General features: G+C 49.5%; 1 protein-coding gene across 1 annotated transcript in view; it reads right to left on the reverse strand.

The window, feature by feature from the left end:
• The window catches only part of LOC119977762 (protocadherin-16-like), a 288,909-nt gene that overhangs the window by 76,461 nt on the left and 187,643 nt on the right, over positions 1-24,805 (reverse strand). Inside the window, exons 4-5 of the mRNA XM_038818966.1 lie at positions 19,732-19,968; positions 1,355-2,359 (exon numbers count right to left, since the gene is read on the reverse strand). Of these exons, the coding sequence (XP_038674894.1) occupies positions 1,355-2,359; positions 19,732-19,968 (1,242 nt within the window). The remainder of the gene's footprint in view (positions 1-1,354; positions 2,360-19,731; positions 19,969-24,805) is intronic.

Below are 24,805 nucleotides of genomic sequence, written 5' to 3' on the forward strand. Positions count from 1 at the left end.
CCCAACACTGCCCCCCAACACTCCCCCTTCCCCTTCCCCAACACTCCCCCAACACTCCCCCTGAACACTCCCCTTCCCCAACACTCCCCCTTCCCCAACACTCCCCCTTCCCCAACACTCCCCCTTCCCCAACACTCCCCCTTCCCCAACATGCCCCCTTCCCCAACACTGCCCTCAACACTCCCCCTTCCCCAACACTCCCCCTTCCCCAACACTCCCCCTTCCCCAACACTCCCCCTTCCCCAAAACCCCAGGAACCCTGGCTGATTTCCCCTCTCTCTCTAACCCAGGGATCCCTGGACAGTGATCAGGAGCAGGAACCCTGGCTGATTTCCCCTCTCTCTCTAACCCAGGGATCACTGGACAGTGATCAGGAGCAGGAACCCTGGCTGATTTCCCCTCTCTCTCTAACCCAGGGATCACTGGACAGTGATCAGGAGCAGGAACCCTGGCTGATTTCCTCTCTCTCTCTAACCCAGGGATCACTGGACAGTGATCAGGAGCTGGAACCCTGGCTGATTTCCCCTCTCTCTCTCTAACCCAGGGATCACTGGACAGTGATCAGGAGCAGGAACCCTGGCTGATTTCCCCTCTCTCTCTCTAACCCAGGGATCACTGGACAATGATCAGGAACAGGAAACATGGCTGATTTCCACTCGCTCTCTAACCCAGGGATCACTGGACAGTGATCAGGAGCAGGAACCCTGGCTGATTACCTCGCTCTCTCTAACCCAGGGATCACTGGTCAGTGATCAGGAGCAGGAACCCTGGCTGATTTCCCCTCTCTCTCTCTAACCCAGGGATCACTGGACAGTGATCAGGAGCAGGAACCCTGGCTAATTTCCCCTCTCTCTCTGTCTAACCCAGGGATCACTGGACAGTGATCAGGAGCAGGAACCCTGGCTGATTTCCTCTCTCTCTCTAACCCAGGGATCACTGGACAGTGATCAGGAGCAGGAACCCTGGCTGATTTCCCCCCTCTCTCTCTCTCTAACCCAGGGATCACTGGACAGTGATCAGGAGCAGGAAACCTGGCTGATTTCCCGTCTCTCACTAACCCAGGGGTCACTGGACAGTGATCAGGAGCAGGAACCCTGGCTGATTTCCCCCCTCTCTCTCTCTCTAACCCAGGGATCACTGGACAGTGATCAGGAGCAGGAACCCTGGTTGATTTCCCCCCTCTCTCTCTCTCTAACCCAGGGATCACTGGACAGTGATCAGGAGCAGGAACCCTGGCTGATTTCCCCTCTCTCTCTCTAACCCAGGGATCACTGGACAGTGATCAGGAGCAGGAACCCTGGCTGAGCTTTAATGCAACCAGATGGTCTTGGCTAAATGAGTCTGTGTTGATTACCGGTCAGTGAGTTGATGTGAAAGCTCGAGTGAGCTGGGAACAGTCTGTAGCTGAGTTTGCTGTTTATCCCATGATCTCGATCCGTTGCTAGGATACGTCCAATGGTGGATGAGGGTGGTATGTTCTCCTGGACTGTGAAGAAATATCGGTTCTCTGTGAGTTTTGGAGCATTGTCATTCTCATCAGTGACACAAACTCTCACCATCGTCGTTCCTGTTTTTTTCTGGTCTCCCTCATCACTGGAAGCCACAACAGTCAGACTAAACAGGTCTTTGTTTTCACGATCAAGAGCACTTTTCACATACAGCCAGCCACTCTTAGATACTATGCCAAAATTGGCTGCGTCTCCATCAGAACGCAGATGGTAAGTGATGTGGGTGCTTCTGTCCTGGATCAGTGCGCGGACCTGAAGAAATTGAGTGTTGACAGGTGTCCCTTCCTTGACCTCAACCCTATAGGTCAAAGTGTCGAAGATTGGGGCATTATCGCTCGCATCCTGAACATGGACCATCAAAGTGAAGGTGGAGCTGAGTTGTGGGGCACCATTGTCCTTGGCCACAATTTCCAGCTCATAATGTGAGACCATCTCGTAGCTCAAAGGTCCAATCACACGGAGCTTTCCAGAAGATCGGTCGATGCTGAACGTTCTCTCTGTGTTAGAAACAATGTCAAACTGCACCTGCCCATTGGCCCCACTATCCTGATCCTGTGCATTAACCGTATAGATGAGGGAGCCAATCTCGGTGTTCTCCGGCACGAGAATGGACTCGGAGGAGGTGGGGAATGTTGGTGTGTTATCGTTGATGTCAGAGATTGTGATCTTGACTTTTGTACTGCTGTAAGCAGGCGGAGATCCACTGCACGCTTGAACATCCAGAATCACAACAGGGTGGGATTCATGGTCCAGGGGGATACTTGTCCGGATCATGCCCGAGCCAACACCAATCGCAAAGTAGCCATTGGGATCGCCAGAGGAAATGGTGTAGGAGACAGAATCAGAGCGACCTGCAGTCAGGAAATAAATAAAACAATCAAAACAGCATCACACAGATAAATACTGACAGACTTTCTCAGGTATTAACCTACCCACCTTGTTCAATCACCTGTCTCTGAATCTCCGTCTTACATTCCTTCATCTCTATTGTATAATCATCACAATACAATATACATCGCTAATTAACACAGCTTCTCTGGACTCTGTGAATTTAACACCCTTCAGATTTTGAGGGGGTTTGGATCGAGTAAATGAGGCGGCAATGTTTCCAGTGGCAGGAGGGCTTGTTAACCAGCGGGACACAGATTAAAGAGAATCAGTAAAAAAATGCAAAAAGGTGAGATGAAAATGTGCATTGGTTAAAAAGGGTGCAATGCAGATTCAATAACAATCTTTAAAAGGGAATTTTATACAGAATCAGATGTGAAGAAAGGGTATGTTTAGCTCCCATTCCTGCACCAGCTCTTTGAAAGATCTATCCAACTTTTTACCTATTTATTCTTTCATGGAATGTGGCCATCGCTGTGAGATCCAGAATGTGGAGCCCATTCCTAATGACACAGATACATAGAAGGCCTGTGAGCGCGAGGATGAGGTCTCGGCCGTCGTGGGGAAGGTGGAGATGCACGAGACGCTCCACAAAAAGTGGCAGGATCGCTTTGAGGAGATGGAGTTTCGGTCAAGGAGGAAGAACTTGCGGATCCTAGGCCTCGCAGAGGGGCTGGAGGGGTCGGACCTGCTGAACTCGCTGGTGGGGGCAGGATCCTTCCATCTGCCCCTGTAGCTGGAGGGGGCCCACAGAGTACTGGCCAGGAGGCCTAAGGCGAATGAACCCCCGCGGGCGGTGCTGGTGCGGTTCCATCGATTCAGTGACCGGGAGTGTGAGCTGCGATGGGCCAAGAAGGTGAGGAGCAGTAAGTGGGAGAATTCGGTAGTGCGTATCTACCAGGACTGGAGTGCGGAGGTGGTTAAGCGGAGGGCCGGGTTCAACCGGACGAAGGCGGTGCTCCACAGCAAGCAGGTGAAATTCGGCATGTTGCCGCCTGCGCGCCTGTGGGTCACCTACAAGGACCGGCATTACTATTTTGAGGCCCCAGAGGAAGCTTGGGCCTTTGTGCAGGCTGAAAAGTTGGACTCGAACTAGGGATTGGGGGCTGTGGGAGTTTTTTTTGTATCACTGTTTATGCTGTTGCTGGCTATTCTGTTTGTTTTTTTTGTTCCCGCTTTCGGATGATGTTGGTTATGATTTTGTGTTTTAAGGGGGGTGTTGGAGTCTGTGGTTGATCTGTTTTTGTTTGTATGGGGCTGGTGGATGGGTTGGGACTGCTATTTGGGAGCTGCGTCGGGGGGGTGGGGTGGGGCAGAGGGAAAGGCTTTCCTCTGGTTTCCCACGCTGCGGGACGAGGGGGGTGGAGCTGGTGGCAAGGGGCGTGGCTATCAGATCCGTTTTCCCGCGCTGGAGCGGTGCCAAGGAGCTGCTGCAGGGGGGAGGGGTGACCCCATATCGGGAGGGGTCGGAGTTAGGGCGGGAGCTGCCGGGGTCAGCAGAAGTCAGCTGGCTCACGGGAGTACTATGGAGGGAGCGTCGCGGCTAGGAGGGGTCCTAGCCTGGGGGGGGGTACCGGGTTGCTGCTGGAATGGCCAGGGGGAGCTGGTGCGGGTCGGGGGGGGGGGGTCGGGGTGAGGGTCTATCGCCATGGGAAACGGGCCGAGTGGGGGGTGCTGGCCAGGGGCGAGCAGTCGATGGGCTATGGCTAGTCGACGGGTGGGGGGGGGGGGGGGGGGCGGGGTGCCCTCTGATCCGGCTGATCACGTGGAACGTGCGGGGGTTGAATGGGCCGGTGAAACGGGCCCGGGTGTTTTCGCATCTGAAGGGGCTGAAGGCGGACGTGGCCATGCTCCAGGAGACCCACCTGAAGGTGGCGGACCAGGTTCGTCTGAGGAAGGGGTGGGTGGGGCACGTTTTCCATTCAGGGCTTGACGCGAAGAACCGGGGGGTGGCGATCCTGGTGGAGAAGAGGGTGGCGTTTGAGGCGTCTGAGGTGGTGGCTGATAGTGGCGGCAGATATGTGATGGTGAGCGGTAGGCTGCAGGGGGAGACGGTGGTGTTGGTAAATGTGTGCGCCCCAAATTGGGATGATGCTGGTTTCATGAGACGTATGTTGGGCCGCATTCCTGAACTGGAGACGGGGGGGCCTGATCATGGGGGGGGGGACTTCAATACGGTGCTGGATCCCCAACTGGATCTTTCTAGTTCTAGGACAGGCAGGAGGCCGGCGGCGGCCAAGGTGTTGAGGGGGTTTATGGACTCTGAGAGTTTAATGCTCTGATTCTCACTCGGAGAGTTTAATGCTCTGACTCACTCGGAGATTTTAATGCTCTGACTCTCACTCGGAGAGTTTAATGCTCTGATTCTCACTCGGAGAGTTTAATGCTCTGACTCCCACTCGGAGAGTTTAATGCTCTGATTCTCACTCCGAGAGTTTATACTCTCACTCGGAGAGTTTAATGCTCTGATTCTCACTCCGAGAGTTTAATGCTCTGATTCTCACTCCGAGAGTTTAATGCTCTGAAGGGAATAGATAGGATAGATGCGGGCAGGTTGTTTCCACTGGCGGGTGACAGCAGAACTAGGGGACATAGCCTCAAAATAAGGGGAAGTAGATTTAGGACTGAGTTTAGGAGGAACTTCTTCACCCAAAGGGTTGTGAATCTATGGAATTCCTTGCCCAGTGAAGCAGTTGAGGATCCTTCATTACATGTTTTTAAGGTAAAGATAGATAGTTTTTAGAAGAATAAAGGGATTAAGGGTTATGGTGTTCGGGCCGAAAAGTGGAGCTGAGTCCACAAAAAATCAGTCATGATCTAATTGAATGGCGGAGCAGGCTCGAGGGGCCAGATGGCCTACTCCTGCTCCTAGTTCTTATGTTCTTATTCTCACTCCGATAGTTTAATGCTCAGATTCTCACTCCGATAGTTTAATGCTCAGATTCTCACTCCGATAGTTTAATGCTCTGATTCACGCTCAGAGAGTTTAATACTCTGACTCACTCCGAGAGTTTAATGCTCTGAATATCACTGCGAGAGTTTAATACTCTCACTCGGAGAGTTTAATGCTTTGATTCTCAATCCGAGAGTTTAATGCTCTGATTCTCACTCCGAGAGTTTAATGATCTGATTCTCACTCCGAGAGTTTAATGCTCTGACTCACTCAGAGAGTTTAATGCTCTGACTCACTCCAAGAGTTTAATGCTCTGATTCTCACTGCAAGAGTTTAATACTCCCACTCGGAGAGTTTAATGCTCTGATTCTCACTCTGAGTTTGATGCTCTGATTCTCACTCGGCGAGTTTAATGCTCTGACTCACTCGGAGAGTTTAATTCTCTGATTCTCACTCTGAGAGTTTAATGCTCTGATTCTCACTCTGAGAGTTTAATGCTCTGACTCCCACTCGGAGAGTTTAATGCTCTGATTCTCACTCGGAGAGTTTAATGCTCTGATTCTCACTCGGAGAGTTTAATGCTCTGATTCTCACTCCGAGAGTTTAATGCTCTGCTTCACATTGCGAGAGTTTAATACTCTCACTCGTAGAGTTTAATGCTCTGATTCTGACTCAGAGAGTTTAATGCTCTGATTCTCACTCCGAAAGTTTTAATGCTCGGACTCTCACTCCGAGAGTTTAATACTCACACTCGGAGAGTTTAATGCTCTGATTCTCACTCGGAGAGTTTAATGCTCTGACTCACTCGGAGATTTTAATGCTCTGACTCTCACTCGGAGAGTTTAATGCTCTGATTCTCACTCGGAGAGTTTAATGCTCTGACTCCCACTCAGAGAGTTTAATGCTCTGATTCTCACTCGGAGAGTTTAATGCTCTGACTCACTCGGAGAGTTTAATGCTCTGACTCTCACTCGGAGAGTTTAATGCTCTGATTCTCACTCGGAGAGTTTAATGCTCTGACTCTCACTCGGAGAGTTTATTGCTCTGATTCTCACTCGGAGAGTTTAATGCTCTGACTCCCACTCAGAGAGTTTAATGCTCTGATTCTCACTCCAAGAGTTTAATGCTCTGACTCCCACTCCGAGAATTTAATGCTCCAACTCCCACTCGGAGAGTTTAATGCTCTAACTCCCACTCGGAGTGTTTAATGCTCTGATTCTCACTCCGAGAGTTTAATGCTCTGACTCACTCAGAGAGTTTAATGCTCTGATTCACACTCGGAGAGTTTAATGCTCTGACTCACTCCAAGAGTTTAATGCTCTGATTCTCACTGCAAGAGTTTAATACTCCCACTCGGAGAGTTTAATGCTCTGATTCTCACTCTGAGTTTAATGCTCTGATTCTCACTCGGCGAGTTTAATGCTCTGACTCACTCGGAGAGTTTAATTCTCTGATTCTCACTCGGAGAGTTTAATGCTCTGATTCTCACCCCAAGAGTTTAATGCTCTGATTCTCACTCGGAGAGTTTAATGCTCTGCTTCTCACTCCGAGAGTTTAATGCTCAGATTCTCACTCCGAGAGTTTGATGCTCTGCTTCACATTGCGAGAGTTTAATACTCTCACTCGTAGAGTTTAATGCTCTGATTCTGACTCTGAGAGTTGAATGCTCTGATTCTCACTCCGAAAGTTTTAATGCTCGGACTCTCACTCCGAGAGTTTCATACTCACACTCGGAGAGTTTAATGCTCTGATTCTCACTCGGAGAGTTTAATGCTCTGACTCACTCGGAGATTTTAATGCTCTGACTCTCACTCGGAGAGTTTAATGCTCTGATTCTCACTCGGAGAGTTTAATGCTCTGACTCCCACTCAGAGAGTTTAATGCTCTGATTCTCACTCCGAGAGTTTAATGCTCTGACTCACTCAGAGAGTTTAATGCTCTGACTCTCACTCGGAGAGTTTAATGCTCTGATTCTCACTCGGAGAGTTTAATGCTCTGACTCTCACTCGGAGAGTTTATTGCTCTGATTCTCACTCGGAGAGTTTAATGCTCTGACTCCCACTCAGAGAGTTTAATGCTCTGATTCTCACTCCAAGAGTTTAATGCTCTGACTCCCACTCCGAGAATTTAATGCTCCAACTCCCACTCGGAGAGTTTAATGCTCTAACTCCCACTCGGAGTGTTTAATGCTCTGATTCTCACTCCGAGAGTTTAATGCTCTGACTCACTCAGAGAGTTTAATGCTCTGATTCACACTCGGAGAGTTTGATGCTCTGACTCACTCCAAGAGTTTAATGCTCTGATTCTCACTGCAAGAGTTTAATACTCCCACTCGGAGAGTTTAATGCTCTGATTCTCACTCTGAGTTTAATGCTCTGATTCTCACTCGGCGAGTTTAATGCTCTGCCTCACTCGGAGAGTTTAATTCTCTGATTCTCACTCCGAGAGTTTAATGCTCTGATTCTCACTCTGAGAGTTTAATGCTCTGACTCCCACTCGGAGAGTTTAATGCTCTGATTCTCACTCGGAGAGTTTAATGCTCTGATTCTCACTTCGAGAGTTTAATGCTCTGATTCTCACTCGGAGAGTTTAATGCTCTGATTCTCACTTCGAGAGTTTAATGCTCTGATTCTCACTCCAAGAGTTTAATGCTCTGACTCCCACTCGGAGAGATTAATGCTCTGACTCTCACTCGGAGAGTTTAATGCTCTGACTCACTCGGAGAGTTTAATATTCTGACTCTCACTCGGAGAGTTTTATGCCCCGACTCTCACTCCGAGAGTTTAATGCTCAGACTCTCACTCGGAGAGTTTAATACTCATACTCGGAGAGTTTAACGCTCTCTCACTCCGAGAGTTTAATGCTCCAACTCCCACTCGGAGAGTTTAATGCTCTGACTCTCTCTCGGAGAGTTTAATGCACTGATTCTCACTCCGAGAGTTTGATGCTCTGCTTCACATTGCGAGAGTTTAATACTCTCACTCGTAGAGTTTAATGCTCTGATTCTGACTCTGAGATTTGAATGCTCTGATTCTCACTCCGAAAGTTTTAATGATCGGACTCTCACTCCGAGAGTTTAATACTCACACTCGGAGAGTTTAATGCTCTGATTCTCACTCGGAGAGTTTAATGCTCTGACTCACTCGGAGAGTTTAATGCTCTGACTCTCACTCCGAGAGTTTAATGCTCTGATTCTCACTCGGAGAGTTTAATGCTCTGACTCCCACTCGGAGAGTTTAATGCTCTGATTCTCACTCCGAGAGTTTAATGCTCTGACTCACTCAGAGAGTTTAATGCTCTGACTCTCACTCGGAGAGTTTAATGCTCTGATTCTCACTCGGAGAGTTTAATGCTCTGACTCTCACTCGGAGAGTTTATTGCTCTGATTCTCACTCGGAGAGTTTAATGCTCTGACTCCCACTCAGAGAGTTTAATGCTCTGATTCTCACTCCAAGAGTTTAATGCTCTGACTCCCACTCCGAGAATTTAATGCTCCAACTCCCACTCGGAGAGTTTAATGCTCTAACTCCCACTCGGAGTGTTTAATGCTCTGATTCTCACTCCGAGAGTTTAATGCTCTGACTCACTCAGAGAGTTTAATGCTCTGATTCACACTCGGAGAGTTTGATGCTCTGACTCACTCCAAGAGTTTAATGCTCTGATTCTCACTGCAAGAGTTTAATACTCCCACTCGGAGAGTTTAATGCTCTGATTCTCACTCTGAGTTTAATGCTCTGATTCTCACTCGGCGAGTTTAATGCTCTGACTCACTCGGAGAGTTTAATTCTCTGATTCTCACTCCGAGAGTTTAATGCTCTGATTCTCACTCTGAGAGTTTAATGCTCTGACTCCCACTCGGAGAGTTTAATGCTCTGATTCTCACACGGAGAGTTTAATGCTCTGATTCTCACTCGGAGAGTTTAATGCTCTGATTCTCACTCGGAGAGTTTAATGCTCTGATTCTCACTTCGAGAGTTTAATGCTCTGATTCTCACTCCAAGAGTTTAATGCTCTGACTCCCACTCGGAGAGATTAATGCTCTGACTCTCACTCGGAGAGTTTAATGCTCTGACTCACTCGGAGAGTTTAATATTCTGACTCTCACTCGGAGAGTTTAATACTCATACTCGGAGAGTTTAACGCTCTCTCACTCCGAGAGTTTAATGCTCCAACTCCCACTCGGAGAGTTTAATGCTCTGACTCTCTCTCGGAGAGTTTAATGCACTGATTCTCACTTCGAGAGTTTAATGCTCTGATTCTCACTCCGAGAGTTTAATGCTCTGATTCTCACTCCGAGAGTTTAATGCTCTGATTCTCACTCAGAGAGTTTAATGCTCTGACTCCCACTCGGAGAGTTTAATGCTCTGATTCTCACTCGGAGAGTTTAGTGCTCTGACTCTCACTCGGAGAGTTTAATGCTCTGTTCTCATTCCAGGAGTTTAATGCTCTGACTCTCACTCGGAGAGTTTAATGCTCTGAGTCTTACTCCGATAGTTTAATGCTCTGACTCCCACTCGGAGAGTTTAATGCTCTGATTCTCACTCGGGGAGTTTAATGCTCTGATTCTCACTCCGAGAGTTAATGCTCTGACTCTCACTCGGAGAGTTTAATGCTCTGATTCTCACTCGGAGAGTTTAATGCTCTGATTCTCACTCCGAGAGTTTAATGCTCTGACTCCCACTCGGAGAGATTAATGCTCTGACTCTCACTCGGAGAGTTTAATGCTCTGACTCCCACTCCGAGAGTTTAGTGCTCTGATTCTCACTGCGAGAGTTTAATACTCACACTCGGAGAGTTTCATGCTCTGATTCTCACTCGGACCGTTTAATATTCTGACTCTCACTCGGAGAGTTTAATGCTCTGATTCTCACTCTGAGAGTTTAATGCTCTGATTCTCACTCCGAGAGATTAATGCTCTGACTCCCACTCGGAGAGTTTAATGCTCTGACTCTCACTCGTAGAGTTTAATGCTCTGACTCACTCGGAGAGTTTAATGCTCTGATTCTCACTCCGAGAGTTTAATGCTCTGATTCTCACCCCAAGAGTTTAATGCTCTGATTGTCACTCCGAGAGTTTAATGCTCTGCTTCTCACTCCGAGAGTTTAATGCTCAGATTCTCACTCCGAGAGTTTAATGCTCTGCTTCACACTGCGAGAGTTTAATACTCTCACTCGTAGAGTTTAATGCTCTGATTCTCACTCCGAGAGTTTAATGCTCTGACTCCCACTCGGAGAGATTAATGCTCTGACTCTCACTCGGAGAGTTTAATGCTCTGATTCTCACTCCGAGAGTTTAGTGCTCTGATTCTCACTCCGATAGTTTAATGCTCTGATTCTCACTGCGAGAGTTTAATACTCTCACTCGGAGAGTTTCATGCTCTGATTCTCACTCGGGGAGTTTAATGCTCTGACTCACTCGGAGAGTTTAATACTCTGACTCTCACTCGGAGAGTTTAATGCCCCGACTCTCACTCCGAGAGTTTTAATGCTCTGACTCTCACTCGGAGAGTTTAATACTCACACTCGGAGAGTTTAATGCTCTCTCACTCCGAGAATTTAATGCTCCAACTCCCACTCGGAGAGTTTAATGCTCTGACTCTCACTCGGAGAGATTAATGCTCTGACTCTCACTCCGAGAGTTTTAATGCTCTGACTCTCACTCGGAGAGTTTAATGCTCTGCTTCTCACTCCGAGAGTTTAATACTCTGACTCTCACTCGGAGAGTTTAATGCCCCGACTCTCACTCCGAGAGTTTTAATGCTCTGACTCTCACTCGGAGAGTTTAATACTCTGCTTCTCACTCCGAGAGTTTAATGCTCTGATTCTCACTCTGAGAGTTTAATGCTCTGATTCTCACTCCGAGAGTTTAATGCTCTGATTCTCACTCCGAGAAATTAATGCTCTGACTCCCACTCGGAGAGTTTAATGCTCTGACTCCCACTTCGAGAGTTTAATGCTCTGCTTCTCACTCCGAGAGTTTAATGCTCAGATTCTCACTCCGAGAGTTTAATGCTCTGCTTCACACTGCGAGAGTTTAATAATCTCACTCGTAGAGTTTAATGCTCTGATTCTCACTCCGAGAGTTTAATGCTCTGACTCCCACTCGGAGACATTAATGCTCTGACTCTCACTCGGAGAGTTTAATGCTCTGACTCCCACTCAGAGAGATTAATGCTTTGATTCTCACTCCGATAGTTTAATGCTCTGATTCTCACTGCGAGAGTTTAATACTCTCACTCGGAGAGTTTCATGCTCTGATTCTCACTCGGAGAGTTTAATGCTCTGATTCACTCGGAGAGTTTAATACTCTGACTCTCACTCGGAGAGTTTAATGCCCCGACTCTCACTCCGAGAGTTTTAATGCTCTGCAGCAGGGTAGCATGGTGGTTAGTACAAATGCTTCACAGCTCCAGTGTCCCAGGTTCGATTCCCGGCTGGGTCACTGTCTGTGTGGAGTCTGCACGTCCTCCCCCTGTGTGCGTGGGTTTCCTCCGGGTGCTCCGGTTTCCTCCCACAGTCCAAAGATGTGCGGGTTAGGTGGATTGGCCATGCTAAATTGCCCGTAGTGTCCTAATAAAAGTAAGGTTAAGGGGGGGATTGTTGGGTTACGGGTATAGGGTGGATGAGTAGGGTGATCATTGTTCGGCACAACATTGAGGGCCGAAGGGCCTGTTCTGTGCTGTACTGTTCTATGTTCTATGTTCTATGACTCTCACTCGGAGAGTTTAATGCACTGATTCTCACTTCGAGAGTTTAATGCTCTGACTCCCACTCGGAGAGTTTTATGCTCTGATTCTCACTCCGAGAGTTTAATGCTCTGATTCACACTCGGAGAGTTTAATGCTCTGACTCACTCCGAGAGTTTAATGCTCTGATTCTCACTGCGAAAGTTTAATACTCTCACTCGGACAGTTTACTTCTCTGACTCACTCGGAGAGTTTAATGCTCTGTCTCTCACTCCGAGAGTTTAATACTCACACTCGGAGAGTTTAATGCTCTCTCCCTCCGAGAGTTTAATGATCTGACTCTCACTTAGAGAGTTTAATGCTCTGATTCTCACTCCGAGAGTTTAATGCTCTGACTCCCACTCGGAGAGTTTTATGCTCTGATTCTCACTCGGAGAGTTTAATGCTCTGACTCACTCGGAGAGTTTAATGCTCTGATTCTCACTCGGAGAGTTTAATGCTCTGACTCACTCGGAGATTTTAATGCTCTGACTCTCACTCGGAGAGTTTAATGCTCTGATTCTCACTCGGAGAGTTTAATGCTCTGACTCCCACTCAGAGAGTTTAATGCTCTGATTCTCACTCCGAGAGTTTAATGCTCTGACTCACTCAGAGAGTTTAATGCTCTGACTCTCACTCGGAGAGTTTAATGCTCTGATTCTCACTCCGAGAGTTTAATGCTCTGACTCTCACTCGGAGAGTTTATTGCTCTGATTCTCACTCGGAGAGTTTAATGCTCTGACTCCCACTCAGAGAGTTTAATGCTCTGATTCTCACTCCAAGAGTTTAATGCTCTGACTCCCACTCCGAGAATTTAATGCTCCAACTCCCACTCGGAGAGTTTAATGCTCTAACTCCCACTCGGAGTGTTTAATGCTCTGATTCTCACTCCGAGAGTTTAATGCTCTGACTCACTCAGAGAGTTTAATGCTCTGATTCACACTCGGAGAGTTTGATGCTCTGACTCACTCCAAGAGTTTAATGCTCTGATTCTCACTGCAAGAGTTTAATACTCCCACTCGGAGAGTTTAATGCTCTGATTCTCACTCTGAGTTTAATGCTCTAATTCTCACTCGGCGAGTTTAATGCTCTGACTCACTCGGAGAGTTTAATTCTCTGATTCTCACTCCGAGAGTTTAATGCTCTGATTCTCACTCTGAGAGTTTAATGCTCTGACTCCCACTCGGAGAGTTTAATGCTCTGATTCTCACACGGAGAGTTTAATGCTCTGATTCTCACTCGGAGAGTTTAATGCTCTGATTCTCACTCGGAGAGTTTAATGCTCTGATTCTCACTTCGAGAGTTTAATGCTCTGATTCTCACTCCAAGAGTTTAATGCTCTGACTCCCACTCGGAGAGATTAATGCTCTGACTCTCACTCGGAGAGTTTAATGCTCTGACTCACTCGGAGAGTTTAATATTCTGACTCTCACTCGGAGAGTTTTATGCCCCGACTCTCACTCCGAGAGTTTTAATGCTCAGACTCTCACTCGGAGAGTTTAATACTCATACTCGGAGAGTTTAACGCTCTCTCACTCCGAGAGTTTAATGCTCCAACTCCCACTCGGAGAGTTTAATGCTCTGACTCTCACTCGGAGAGTTTAATGCACTGATTCTCACTTCGAGAGTTTAATGCTCTGATTCTCACTCCGAGAGTTTAATGCTCTGATTCTCACTCCGAGAGTTTAATGCTCTGATTCTCACTCAGAGAGTTTAATGCTCTGACTCCCACTCGGAGAGTTTAATGCTCTGATTCTCACTCGGAGAGTTTAGTGCTCTGACTCTCACTCGGAGAGTTTAATGCTCTGTTCTCATTCCAGGAGTTTAATGCTCTGACTCTCACTCGGAGAGTTTAATGCTCTGAGTCTTACTCCGATAGTTTAATGCTCTGACTCCCACTCGGAGAGTTTAATGCTCTGATTCTCACTCGGGGAGTTTAATGCTCTGATTCTCACTCCGAGAGTTTAATGCTCTGACTCTCACTCGGAGAGTTTAATGCTCTGATTCTCACTCGGAGAGTTTAATGCTCTGATTCTCACTCCGAGAGTTTAATGCTCTGACTCCCACTCGGAGAGATTAATGCTCTGACTCTCACTCGGAGAGTTTAATGCTCTGACTCCCACTCCGAGAGTTTAGTGCTCTGATTCTCACTGCGAGAGTTTAATACTCACACTCGGAGAGTTTCATGCTCTGATTCTCACTCGGACCGTTTAATATTCTGACTCTCACTTGGAGAGTTTAATGCTCTGATTCTCACTCTGAGAGTTTAATGCTCTGATTCTCACTCCGAGAGTTTAATGCTCTGATTCTCACTCCGAGAGATTAATGCTCTGACTCCCACTCGGAGAGTTTAATGCTCTGACTCTCACTCGGAGAGTTTAATGCTCTGACTCACTCGGAGAGTTTAATGCTCTGATTCTCACTCCGAGAGTTTAATGCTCTGATTCTCACCCCAAGAGTTTAATGCTCTGATTCTCACTCCGAGAGTTTAATGCTCTGCTTCTCACTCCGAGAGTTTAATGCTCAGATTCTCACTCCGAGAGTTTAATGCTCTGCTTCACACTGCGAGAGTTTAATACTCTCACTCGTAGAGTTTAATGCTCTGATTCTCACTCCGAGAGTTTAATGCTCTGACTCCCACTCGGAGAGATTAATGCTCTGACTCTCACTCGGAGAGTTTAATGCTCTGATTCGCACTCCGAGAGTTTAGTGCTCTGATTCTCACTCCGATAGTTTAATGCTCTGATTCTCACTGCGAGAGTTTAATACTCTCACTCGGAGAGTTTCATGCTCTGATTCTCACTCGGGGAGTTTAATGCTCTGACTCACTCGGAGAGTTTAATACTCTGACTCTCACTCGGAGAGTTTAATGCCCCGACTCTCACTCCGAGAGTTTTAATGCTCTGACTCTCACTCGGAGAGTTTAATACTCACACTCGGAGAGTTTAATGCTCTCTCACTCCGAGAATTTAATGCTCCAACTCCCACTCGGAGAGTTTAATGCTCTGACTCTCACTCGGAGAGTTTAATGCTCTGACTCTCACTCCGAGAGTTTTAATGCTCTGACTCTCACTCGGAGAGTTTAATGCTCTGCTTCTCACTCCGAGAGTTTAATACTCTGACTCTCACTCGGAGAGTTTAATGCCCCGACTCTCACTCCGAGAGTTTTAATGCTCTGACTCTCACTCGGAGAGTTTAATACTCTGCTTCTCACTCCGAGAGTTTAATGCTCTGATTCTCACTCTGAGAGTTTAATGCTCTGATTCTCACTCCGAGAGTTTAATGCTCTGATTCTCACTCCGAGAAATTAATGCTCTGACTCCCACTCGGAGAGTTTAATGCTCTGACTCCCACTTCGAGAGTTTAATGCTCTGCTTCTCACTCCGAGAGTTTAATGCTCAGATTCTCACTCCGAGAGTTTAATGCTCTGCTTCACACTGCGAGAGTTTAATACTCTCACTCGTAGAGTTTAATGCTCTGATTCTCACTCCGAGAGTTTAATGCTCTGACTCCCACTCGGAGACATTAATGCTCTGACTCTCACTCGGAGAGTTTAATGCTCTGACTCCCACTCAGAGAGATTAATGCTTTGATTCTCACTCCGATAGTTTAATGCTCTGATTCTCACTGCGAGAGTTTAATACTCTCACTCGGAGAGTTTCATGCTCTGATTCTCACTCGGAGAGTTTAATGCTCTGACTCACTCGGAGAGTTTAATACTCTGACTTTCACTCGGAGAGTTTAATGCCCCAACTCTCACTCCGAGAGTTTTAATGCTCTGCAGCAGGGTAGCATGGTGGTTAGTACAAATGCTTCACAGCTCCAGTGTCCCAGGTTCGATTCCCGGCTGGGTCACTGTCTGTGTGGAGTCTGCACGTCCTCCCCCTGTGTGCGTGGGTTTCCTCCGGGTGCTCCGGTTTCCTCCCACAGTCCAAAGATGTGCGGGTTAGGTGGATTGGCCATGCTAAATTGCCCGTAGTGTCCTAATAAAAGTAAGGTTAAGGGGGGGATTGTTGGGTTACGGGTATAGGGTGGATGAGTAGGGTGATCATTGTTCGGCACAACATTGAGGGCCGAAGGGCCTGTTCTGTGCTGTACTGTTCTATGTTCTATGACTCTCACTCGGAGAGTTTAATACTCTGACTCTCACTCGGAGAGTTTAATGCACTGATTCTCACTTCGAGAGTTTAATGCTCTGATTCTCACTCGGAGAGTTTAATGCTCTGACTCTCACTCCGAGAGTTTAATGCTCTGATTCTCACTCCGATAGTTTAATGCTCTGATTCTCACTCCGAGAGTTTAATGCTCTGATTCACACTCGGAGAGTTTAATGCTCTGACTCACTCGGAGAGTTTAATGCTCTGATTCACACTCGGAGAGTTTAATGCTCTGACTCACTCGGAGAGTTTAATGCTCTGTCTCTCACTCCGAGAGTTTAATACTCACACTCGGAGAGTTTAATGCTCTCTCCCTCCGAGAGTTTAATGATCTGACTCTCACTTAGAGAGTTTAATGCTCTGATTCTCACTCCGAGAGTTTAATGCTCTGACTCCCACTCGGAGAGTTTTATGCTCTGATTCTCACTCGGAGAGTTTAATGCTCTGATTCCCACTCCGAATGTTAAATGCTCTGATTCTCACTCGGAGAGTTTTATGCTCTGATTCTCACTCGTAGAGTTTAATGCTTTGATTCCCACTCCGAATGTTTAATGCTCTGATTCTCACTCGGAGAGTTTAATGCTCTGATTCCCACTCCGAATGTTTAATGCTCTGATTCTCACTCGGAGAGTTTAGTGCTCTGACTCTCATTCCAGGAGTTTAATGCTCTGACTCTCACTCGGAGAGTTTAATGCTCTGAGTCTTACTCCGATAGTTTAATGCTCTGACTCCCACTCGGAGAGTTTAATGCTCTGATTCTCACTCGGGGAGTTTAATGCTCTGACTCCCGCTCGGAGAGTTTAATGCTCTGATTCTCACTCCGAGAGTTTAATGCTCTGACTCCCACTCGGAGATTTTAATGCTCTGATTCTCACTCCGAGAGTTTAATGCTCTGATTCTCACTCAGAGAGTTTAATGCTCTGACTCTCACTCGGAGAGTTTAATGCTCTGCTTCTCACTCCGAGAGTTTAATACTCTGACTCTCACTCGGAGAGTTTAATGCCCCGACTCTCACTCCGAGAGTTTTAATGCTCTGACTCTCACTCGGAGAGTTTAATGCTCTGCTTCTCACTCCGAGAGTTTAATGCTCTGATTCTCACTCTGAGAGTTTAATGCTCTGATTCTCACTCCGAGAGTTTAATGCTCTGATTCTCACTCCGAGAAATTAATGCTCTGACTCCCACTCGGAGAGTTTAATGCTCTGACTCCCACTTCGAGAGTTTAATGCTCTGCTTCTCACTCCGAGAGTTTAATGCTCAGATTCTCACTCCGAGAGTTTAATGTTCTGCTTCACACTGCGAGAGTTTAATACTCTCACTCGTAGAGTTTAATGCTCTGATTCTCACTCCGAGAGTTTAATGCTCTGACTCCCACTCGGAGACATTAATGCTCTGACTCTCACTCGGAGAGTTTAATGCTCTGACTCCCACTCAGAGAGATTAATGCTTTGATTCTCACTCCGATAGTTTAATGCTCTGATTCTCACTGCGAGAGTTTAATACTCTCACTCGGAGAGTTTCATGCTCTGATTCTCACTCGGAGAGTTTAATGCTCTGACTCACTCGGAGAGTTTAATACTCTGACTCTCACTTGGAGAGTTTAATGCCCCGACTCTCACTCCGAGAGTTTTAATGCTCTGCAGCAGGGTAGCATGGTGGTTAGTACAAATGCTTCACAGCTCCAGTGTCCCAGGTTCGATTCCCGGCTGGGTCACTGTCTGTGTGGAGTCTGCACGTCCTCCCCCTGTGTGCGTGGGTTTCCTCCGGGTGCTCCGGTTTCCTCCCACAGTCCAAAGATGTGCGGGTTAGGTGGATTGGCCATGCTAAATTGCCCGTAGTGTCCTAATAAAAGTAAGGTTAAGGGGGGGATTGTTGGGTTACGGGTATAGGGTGGATGAGTAGGGTGATCATTGTTCGGCACAACATTGAGGGCCGAAGGGCCTGTTCTGTGCTGTACTGTTCTATGTTCTATGTTCTATGACTCTCACTCGGAGAGTTTAATGCACTGATTCTCACTTCGAGAGTTTAATGCTCTGATTCTCACTCCGAGAGTTTAATGCTCTGCTTCTCACTCCGAGAGTTTAATGCTCTGATTCTCACTCCGAGAGTTTAATGCTCTGCTTCTCACTCCGAGAGTTTAATGCTCTGATTCTCACTCCGAGAGTTTAATGCTCTGATTCACACTCGGAGAGTTTAATGCTCTGACTCACTCCGAGAGTTTAATGCTCTGATTCTCACTGCGAAAGTTTAATGCTCTGATTCTCACTGCGAAAGTTTAATACTCTCACTCGGACAGTTTACTGCTCTGACTCACTCGGAGAGTTTAATGCTCTGTCTCTCACTCCGAGAGTTTAATACTCACACTCGGAGAATTTAATGCTCTCTCCCTCCGAGAGTTTAATGATCTGACTCTCACTTAGAGAGTTTAATGCTCTGATTCTCACTCCGAGAGTTTAATGCTCTGACTCCCACTCGGAGAGTTTTATGCTCTGATTCTCACTCGGAGAGTTTAATGCTCTGATTCCCACTCCGAATGTTTAATGCTCTGATTCTCACTCGGAGAGTTTTATGCTCTGATTCTCACTCGTAGAGTTTAATGCTCTGATTCCCACTCCGAATGTTTAATGCTCTGATTCTCACTCGGAGAGTTTAATGCTCTGATTCCCACTCCGAATGTTTAATGCTCTGACTCTCACTTGGAGAGTTTAATGCTCTGATTCCCACTCCGAATGTTTAATGCTCTGATTCTCACTCGGAGAGTTTTATGCTCTGATTCTCACTCGTAGAGTTTAATGCTCTGATTCCCACTCCGAATGTTTAATGCTCTGATTCTCACTCGGAGAGTTTAATGCTCTGATTCCCACTCCGAATGTTTAATGCTCTGATTCTCACTCGGAGAGTTTAGTGCTCTGACTCTCACTCGGAGAGTTTAATGCTCTGATTCTCATTCCAGGAGTTTAATGCTCTGACTCTCACTCGGAGAGTTTAATGCTCTGAGTCTTACTCCGATAGTTTAATGCTCTGACTCCCACTCGGAGAGTTTAATGCTCTGATTCTCACTCGGGGAGTTTAATGCTCTGACTCCCGCTCGGAGAGTTTAATGCTCTGACTCTCACTTGGAGAGTTTAATGCTCTGACTCCCACTCGGAGAGTTTAATGCTCTGATTCTCATTCCAGGAGTTTAATGCTCTGACTCTCACTCGGAGAGTTTAATGCTCTGAGTCTTACTCCGATAGTTTAATGCTCTGACTCCCACTCGGAGAGTTTAATGCTCTGATTCTCACTCGGGGAGTTTAATGCTCTGACTCCCGCTCGGAGAGTTTAATGCTCTGACTCTCACTTGGAGAGTTTAATGCTCTGACTCCCACTCGGAGAGTTTAATGCTCTGATTCTCATTCGGAGAGTTTAATGCTCTGACTCCCACTCGGAGAGTTTAATGCTCTGATTCTCACTCCGAGAGTTTAATGCTCTGATTCTCACTCAGAGAGTTTAATGCTCTGACTCCCACTCGGAGAGTTTAATGTTCTGATCCTCACTCAGAGAGTTTAATGCCCTCACTCACCTGGGGAGTTCAGAGCTCTGACTGAGCCGATATGCGATCCTCTCCTCACATCTTCAGGGATTGTGAAGAAATATTGAGCTTGTTGGAAGAGTGGTGGTGAAATGGTACCCGAGACGATGCTGATATTCACCATGGCGTTGACCAATGACATGAGACCATCTGGGTCTTGTGCGGAGATGACCAATCGCTGCACCATGTCCGCTCTGCCATGCAAGTGAGCGACGAGTGAGAGGACTCCTGTAGGTGGAATACATGGCATTTAGTTCAGAGAACTCTGATCGCTGGTTCAACTCCCCCTTTCTCCACAATAACCCCTGACACCTGAGCAGTATTCACGCCCCCTGCACATAACGCAATATCTCTCCCTATCAGGACATACTCATCACACACATTCTGACCATATCAAATCTAAAAAAAAATGAAATATTTCCTTCCTCTGGTTGAACTTCCAGAGAGAATTTAATTAGTTATTTTTGCAACTTTTATTTTTATGTCAGTTCTATGGGCTTCCTGTTGGAAAAAGCAGGTTCTAATTCCTGTTCCCAGAACAATGGGAGTTTATTCTGACCCAAGGTCAACCAACATTCTCACAGCATTGAGCACTGGTCAATAGTTAAATGGATAATGTTTTGTGTCTGGTGCCAGTGACCTGTTTCAGACACCGTCCCCACAACCCCCAGTGTGTGTGAAACAGTCCACACAGCCCATGGTCCTGAATCAGTCAGCACTGATCTCAAGCTTACAGCATAGTATTTCTTGGCATGTGTGTAAAGCCTTTTAACTGATGCAGGAAATTGCCAAAGGCACAGGAAGAGGAAGAGAGTTAGTTGGATAGGAGACATGGCCAACATCCAGTGAAATTTACAACACACATATTGTAAGGTGTGACTATGGGACTCACTGAGGCATCGAGCACCTCTGGCTCACCCCCACCCAGGCACAGTGTGTATGGCACAACACGTATAACACACAGTGCAACTCTGAGTCCTGTGTAAACGCATAGCCCCAATTACAAATGGATTTAAAGGGAGGAGGTTCTAAGGAGAGTTAATGCGTCCTTGTCGTGTCCCAGGCTCAGCCTGATACAGTTTAAGGTGGTCCACAGGGCACACATAGAACATAGAACATAGAACAGTACAGCACAGAACAGGCCCTTCGGCCCTCGATGTTGTGCCGAGCAATGATCACCCCACTTAAACCCACGTAACCCGTATACCCGTAACCCAACAATCCCCCCATTAACCTTACACTACGGGCAATTTAGCATGGCCAATCCACCTAACCCGCACATCTTTGGACTGTGGGAGGAAACCGGAGCACCCGGAGGAAACGTGTCCGAGGCTGAGGGGTTTCTGGCAGGGGTTTGCAGATGTCATGTCGGAGGTTTTCTAAAGGTGAGGGTGGTGCCGAGTCCTGAGGTTACGATCTTTGGTCTGTAGGGAAACCTGGGAATCCAGGGGGTGAGAGAGGCCGACGTCCTGGCCTCTGCCTCCCTGGTGGCCCGGAGACAGATCTTACTGTGATGGAGGGACTCGGAGCCCCTGAAGATGGGGAGTGGGGGGGGGGGGGGGGGGGGGGGGGGATGGGGGGTGTGTGTGTGGGGGGGGGGGTGAGTGAGGGATGGGGTGTGTGTGTGTGTGGGGGGGGGGGAGGGGAGGTGGGGGGGGGTGGGGTGTGTGTGTGTGTGGGGGGGGGGGGGTGTGGGGGGGGGGGGGTGTGTGTGTGTGGGGGGGGTGAGTGAGGGATGGGGGGGGGGGGATGGGGTGTGTGTGTGTGTGGGGGGGGGGTGAGTGGGGTGGGGGGGGGGGATGGGGGTGTGTGTGTGTGGGGGGGGGGGGTGTCGGGGGTGGGGGGATGGGGTGTGTGTGTGTGTGTGGGGGGGGGAGGGGAGGTGGGGGGGGATGGGGTGTGTGTGTGTGTGGGGGGGGGGTGTCGGGGGTGGGGGGATGGGGTGTGTGTGTGTGTGGGGGGGGGGGGGGTGTGGGGGGTGGGGGGGGGGTGTGTGTGTGTGTGGGGGGGGGGGTGTGGGGGGTGGGGGGGGGGGGTGTGTGTGTGTGTGGGGGGGGGGGGGGTGGGTGTGGGGGTGTGGGGGGGGGTGGGGTGTGTGTGTGTGGGGGGGGGTGAGTGAGGGATGGGGGGGGTCAGTTTCACCGTTCTTGTCCAGAATAACAGGTTCCTCACAGCTGTTGTGAGGCGGCGGAATGTTAAACAGGAAGTTCCCAGAGGGCAGGAAACATCCCAACAAAAAGCACCGGACGTGATGAGATACAGCAGCCAATGTTTGTGAGAACGAATCTCCCTCAAAGGTCACTGAGTCACAGCTGTTCAACTAGGCGAGGGAGGCCAACAGTTTCTAATAATAATAATAATCTTTATTATCACAAGTAGGCTTCCATTAACAGTTGTGGGAGGAATCCGGAGCACCCGGAGGAAACCCACACAGACACGGGGAGAACGTGCAGACTCTGCACAGTGACCCAGCCGGGAATTGAACCTGGAACCCTGGCGCTGTGAGGCAGCAGTGCTAACCACTGTGCTACCATGTTGCCCATCCCTAATTGCCCTTGAACTGAGTGACTCACTCGGCCATTTCAGAGTCAATCACATTGCTGTGGGTCTGGAGTCACATGTAGGCCAGACCGGGTAAGGACGGCAGATTTCCTTCCCTGAAGGACATTAGTGAACCAGATGGGTTTTTATGACAATCATCAATTCAGGTGGCATAGTGGTTAGCACTGCTGCCTCTCAGCACCAGGGACCCGGGTTCAATTCCGGCCTCGGGTGACTGTGTGCGCGGAGTCTGTACGTTCTCCCAGTGTCTGTGTGAGTTTCCTCCGGGTGCTCCGGTTTCCTCCCACAGTCCAAAGATGTGTAGGTAGGTGTATAGGCCATGATTAATGTGCAGAGTTACGGAGAAAGGGTGAGAGAGTAGGCCAGATAGGGTGCTCTTTCAGAGGGTCATTGCAAACTCGATGGGCCAAATAACCTCCTTCTGCATTGTCGAGATTCTCTGGACAATGCTTTCATGGTCATCATTGGACTTTTAATTCCAGTTTTTATCAGATTCAAATTCTACAATCTGCCCAGTGGGATTTGAACCTGGCTCCCCAGAGCGTTACCCTGGCTCCCCAGAGCGTTACCCTGGCTCCCCAGAGCGTTACCCTGGCTCCCCAGAGCGTTACCCTGGCTCCCCAGAGCGTTACTCTGGCTCCCCAGAGCGTTACCCTGGCTCCCCAGAGCGTTACCCTGGCTCCCCAGAGCGTTACCCTGGCTCCCCAGAGCGTAGCCCTGGCTCCCCAGAGCATTACCCTGGCTCCCCAGAGCGTTACCCTGGCTCCCCAGAGCGTAGCCCTGGCTCCCCAGAGCGTAACCCTGGCTCCCCAGAGCGTTACCCTGGCTCCCCAGAGCGTTACCCTGGCTCCCCAGAGCGTTACCCTGGCTCCCCAGAGCGTTACCCTGGCTCCCCAGAGCGTTACCCTGGCTCCCCAGAGCGTGACCCCGGCTCCCCAGAGCGTTACCCTGGGCCCCAGAGCGTTACCCTGGCTCCCCAGAGCATTACCCTGGCTCCCCAGAGCGTTACCCTGGCTCCCCAGAGCGTTACCCTGGCTCCCCAGAGCGTTGCCCTGGCTCCCCAGAGCGTTACCCTGGCTCCCCAGAGCGTAGCCCTGGCTCCCCAGAGCGTTACCCTGGCTCCCCAGAGCGTTACCCTGGCTCCCCAGAGCGTAGCCCTGGCTCCCCAGAGCGTTACCCTGGCTCCCCAGAGCGTAACCCTGGCTCCCCAGAGCGTTACCCTGGCTCCCCAGAGCGTTACCCTGGCTCCCCAGAGCGTAGCCCTGGCTCCCCAGAGCGTTACCCTGGCTCCCCAGAGCGTAGCCCTGGCTCCCCAGAGCGTTACCCTGGCTCCCCAGAGCGTTACCCTGGCTCCCCAGAGCATAGCCCTGGCTCCCCAGAGCGTTACCCTGGCTCCCCAGAGCGTTACTCTGGCTCCCCAGAGCGTTACCCCTGGCTCCCCAGAGCATAGCCCTGGCTCCCCAGAGCGTAGCCCTGGCTCCCCAGAGCGTTACCCTGGCTCCCCAGAGCGTTACCCTGGCTCCCCAGAGCATAGCCCTGGCTCCCCAGAGCGTTACCCTGGCTCCCCAGAGCGTAGCCCTGGCTCCCCAGAGCGTTACCCTGGCTCCCCACAGCATTACCCTGGCTCCCCAGAGCGTAGCCCTGGCTCCCCAGAGCATTACCCTGGCTCCCCAGAGCGTTACCCTGGCTCCCCAGAGCGTTACCCTGGCTCCCCAGAGCATTACCCTGGCTCCCCAGAGCGTTACCCTGGCTCCCCAGAGCGTTACCCTGGGTCCCCAGAGCGTTACCCTGGCTCCCCAGAGCGTAGCCCTGGCTCCCCAGAGCGTTACCCTGGCTCCCCAGAGCGTTACCCTGGCTCCCCAGAGCGTTACCCTGGCTCCCCAGAGCGTTACCCTGGCTCCCCAGAGCGTTACCCTGGCTCCCCAGAGCGTTACCCTGGCTCCCCAGAGCGTTACTCTGGCTCCCCAGAGCGTTACCCTGGCTCCCCAGAGCGTTACTCTGGCTCCCCAGAGCGTAGCCCTGGCTCCCCAGAGCGTTACCCTGGCTCCCCAGAGCGTTACTCTGGCTCCCCAGAGCGTAGCCCTGGCTCCCCAGAGCGTTACCCTGGGTCCCCAGAGCGTTACCCTGGCTCCCCAGAGCGTTACCCTGGCTCCCCAGAGCGTTACCCTGGTTCCCCAGAGCGTTACCCTGGCTCCCCAGAGCGTTACCCTGGCTCCCCAGAGCGTTACCCTGGCTCCCCAGAGCGTAGCCCTGGCTCCCCAGAGCGTTACCCTGGCTCCCCAGAGCGTTACTCTGGCTCCCCAGAGCGTTACCCTGGCTCCCCAGAGCGTTACTCTGGCTCCCCAGAGCATAGCCCTGGCTCCCCAGAGCGTAGCCCTGGCTCCCCAGAGCGTAGCCCTGGCTCCCCAGAGCGTAGCCCTGGCTCCCCAGAGCGTTACCCTGGCTCCCCAGAGCATTACTCTGGGTCTCTGGGTTATGTGCCAGACAGCCCCCTTAAACTCAC

The sequence above is a fragment of the Scyliorhinus canicula genome, chromosome 14 (genome assembly GCF_902713615.1).
Source record: "Scyliorhinus canicula chromosome 14, sScyCan1.1, whole genome shotgun sequence".
Lineage (NCBI taxonomy): Eukaryota > Metazoa > Chordata > Chondrichthyes > Carcharhiniformes > Scyliorhinidae > Scyliorhinus > Scyliorhinus canicula.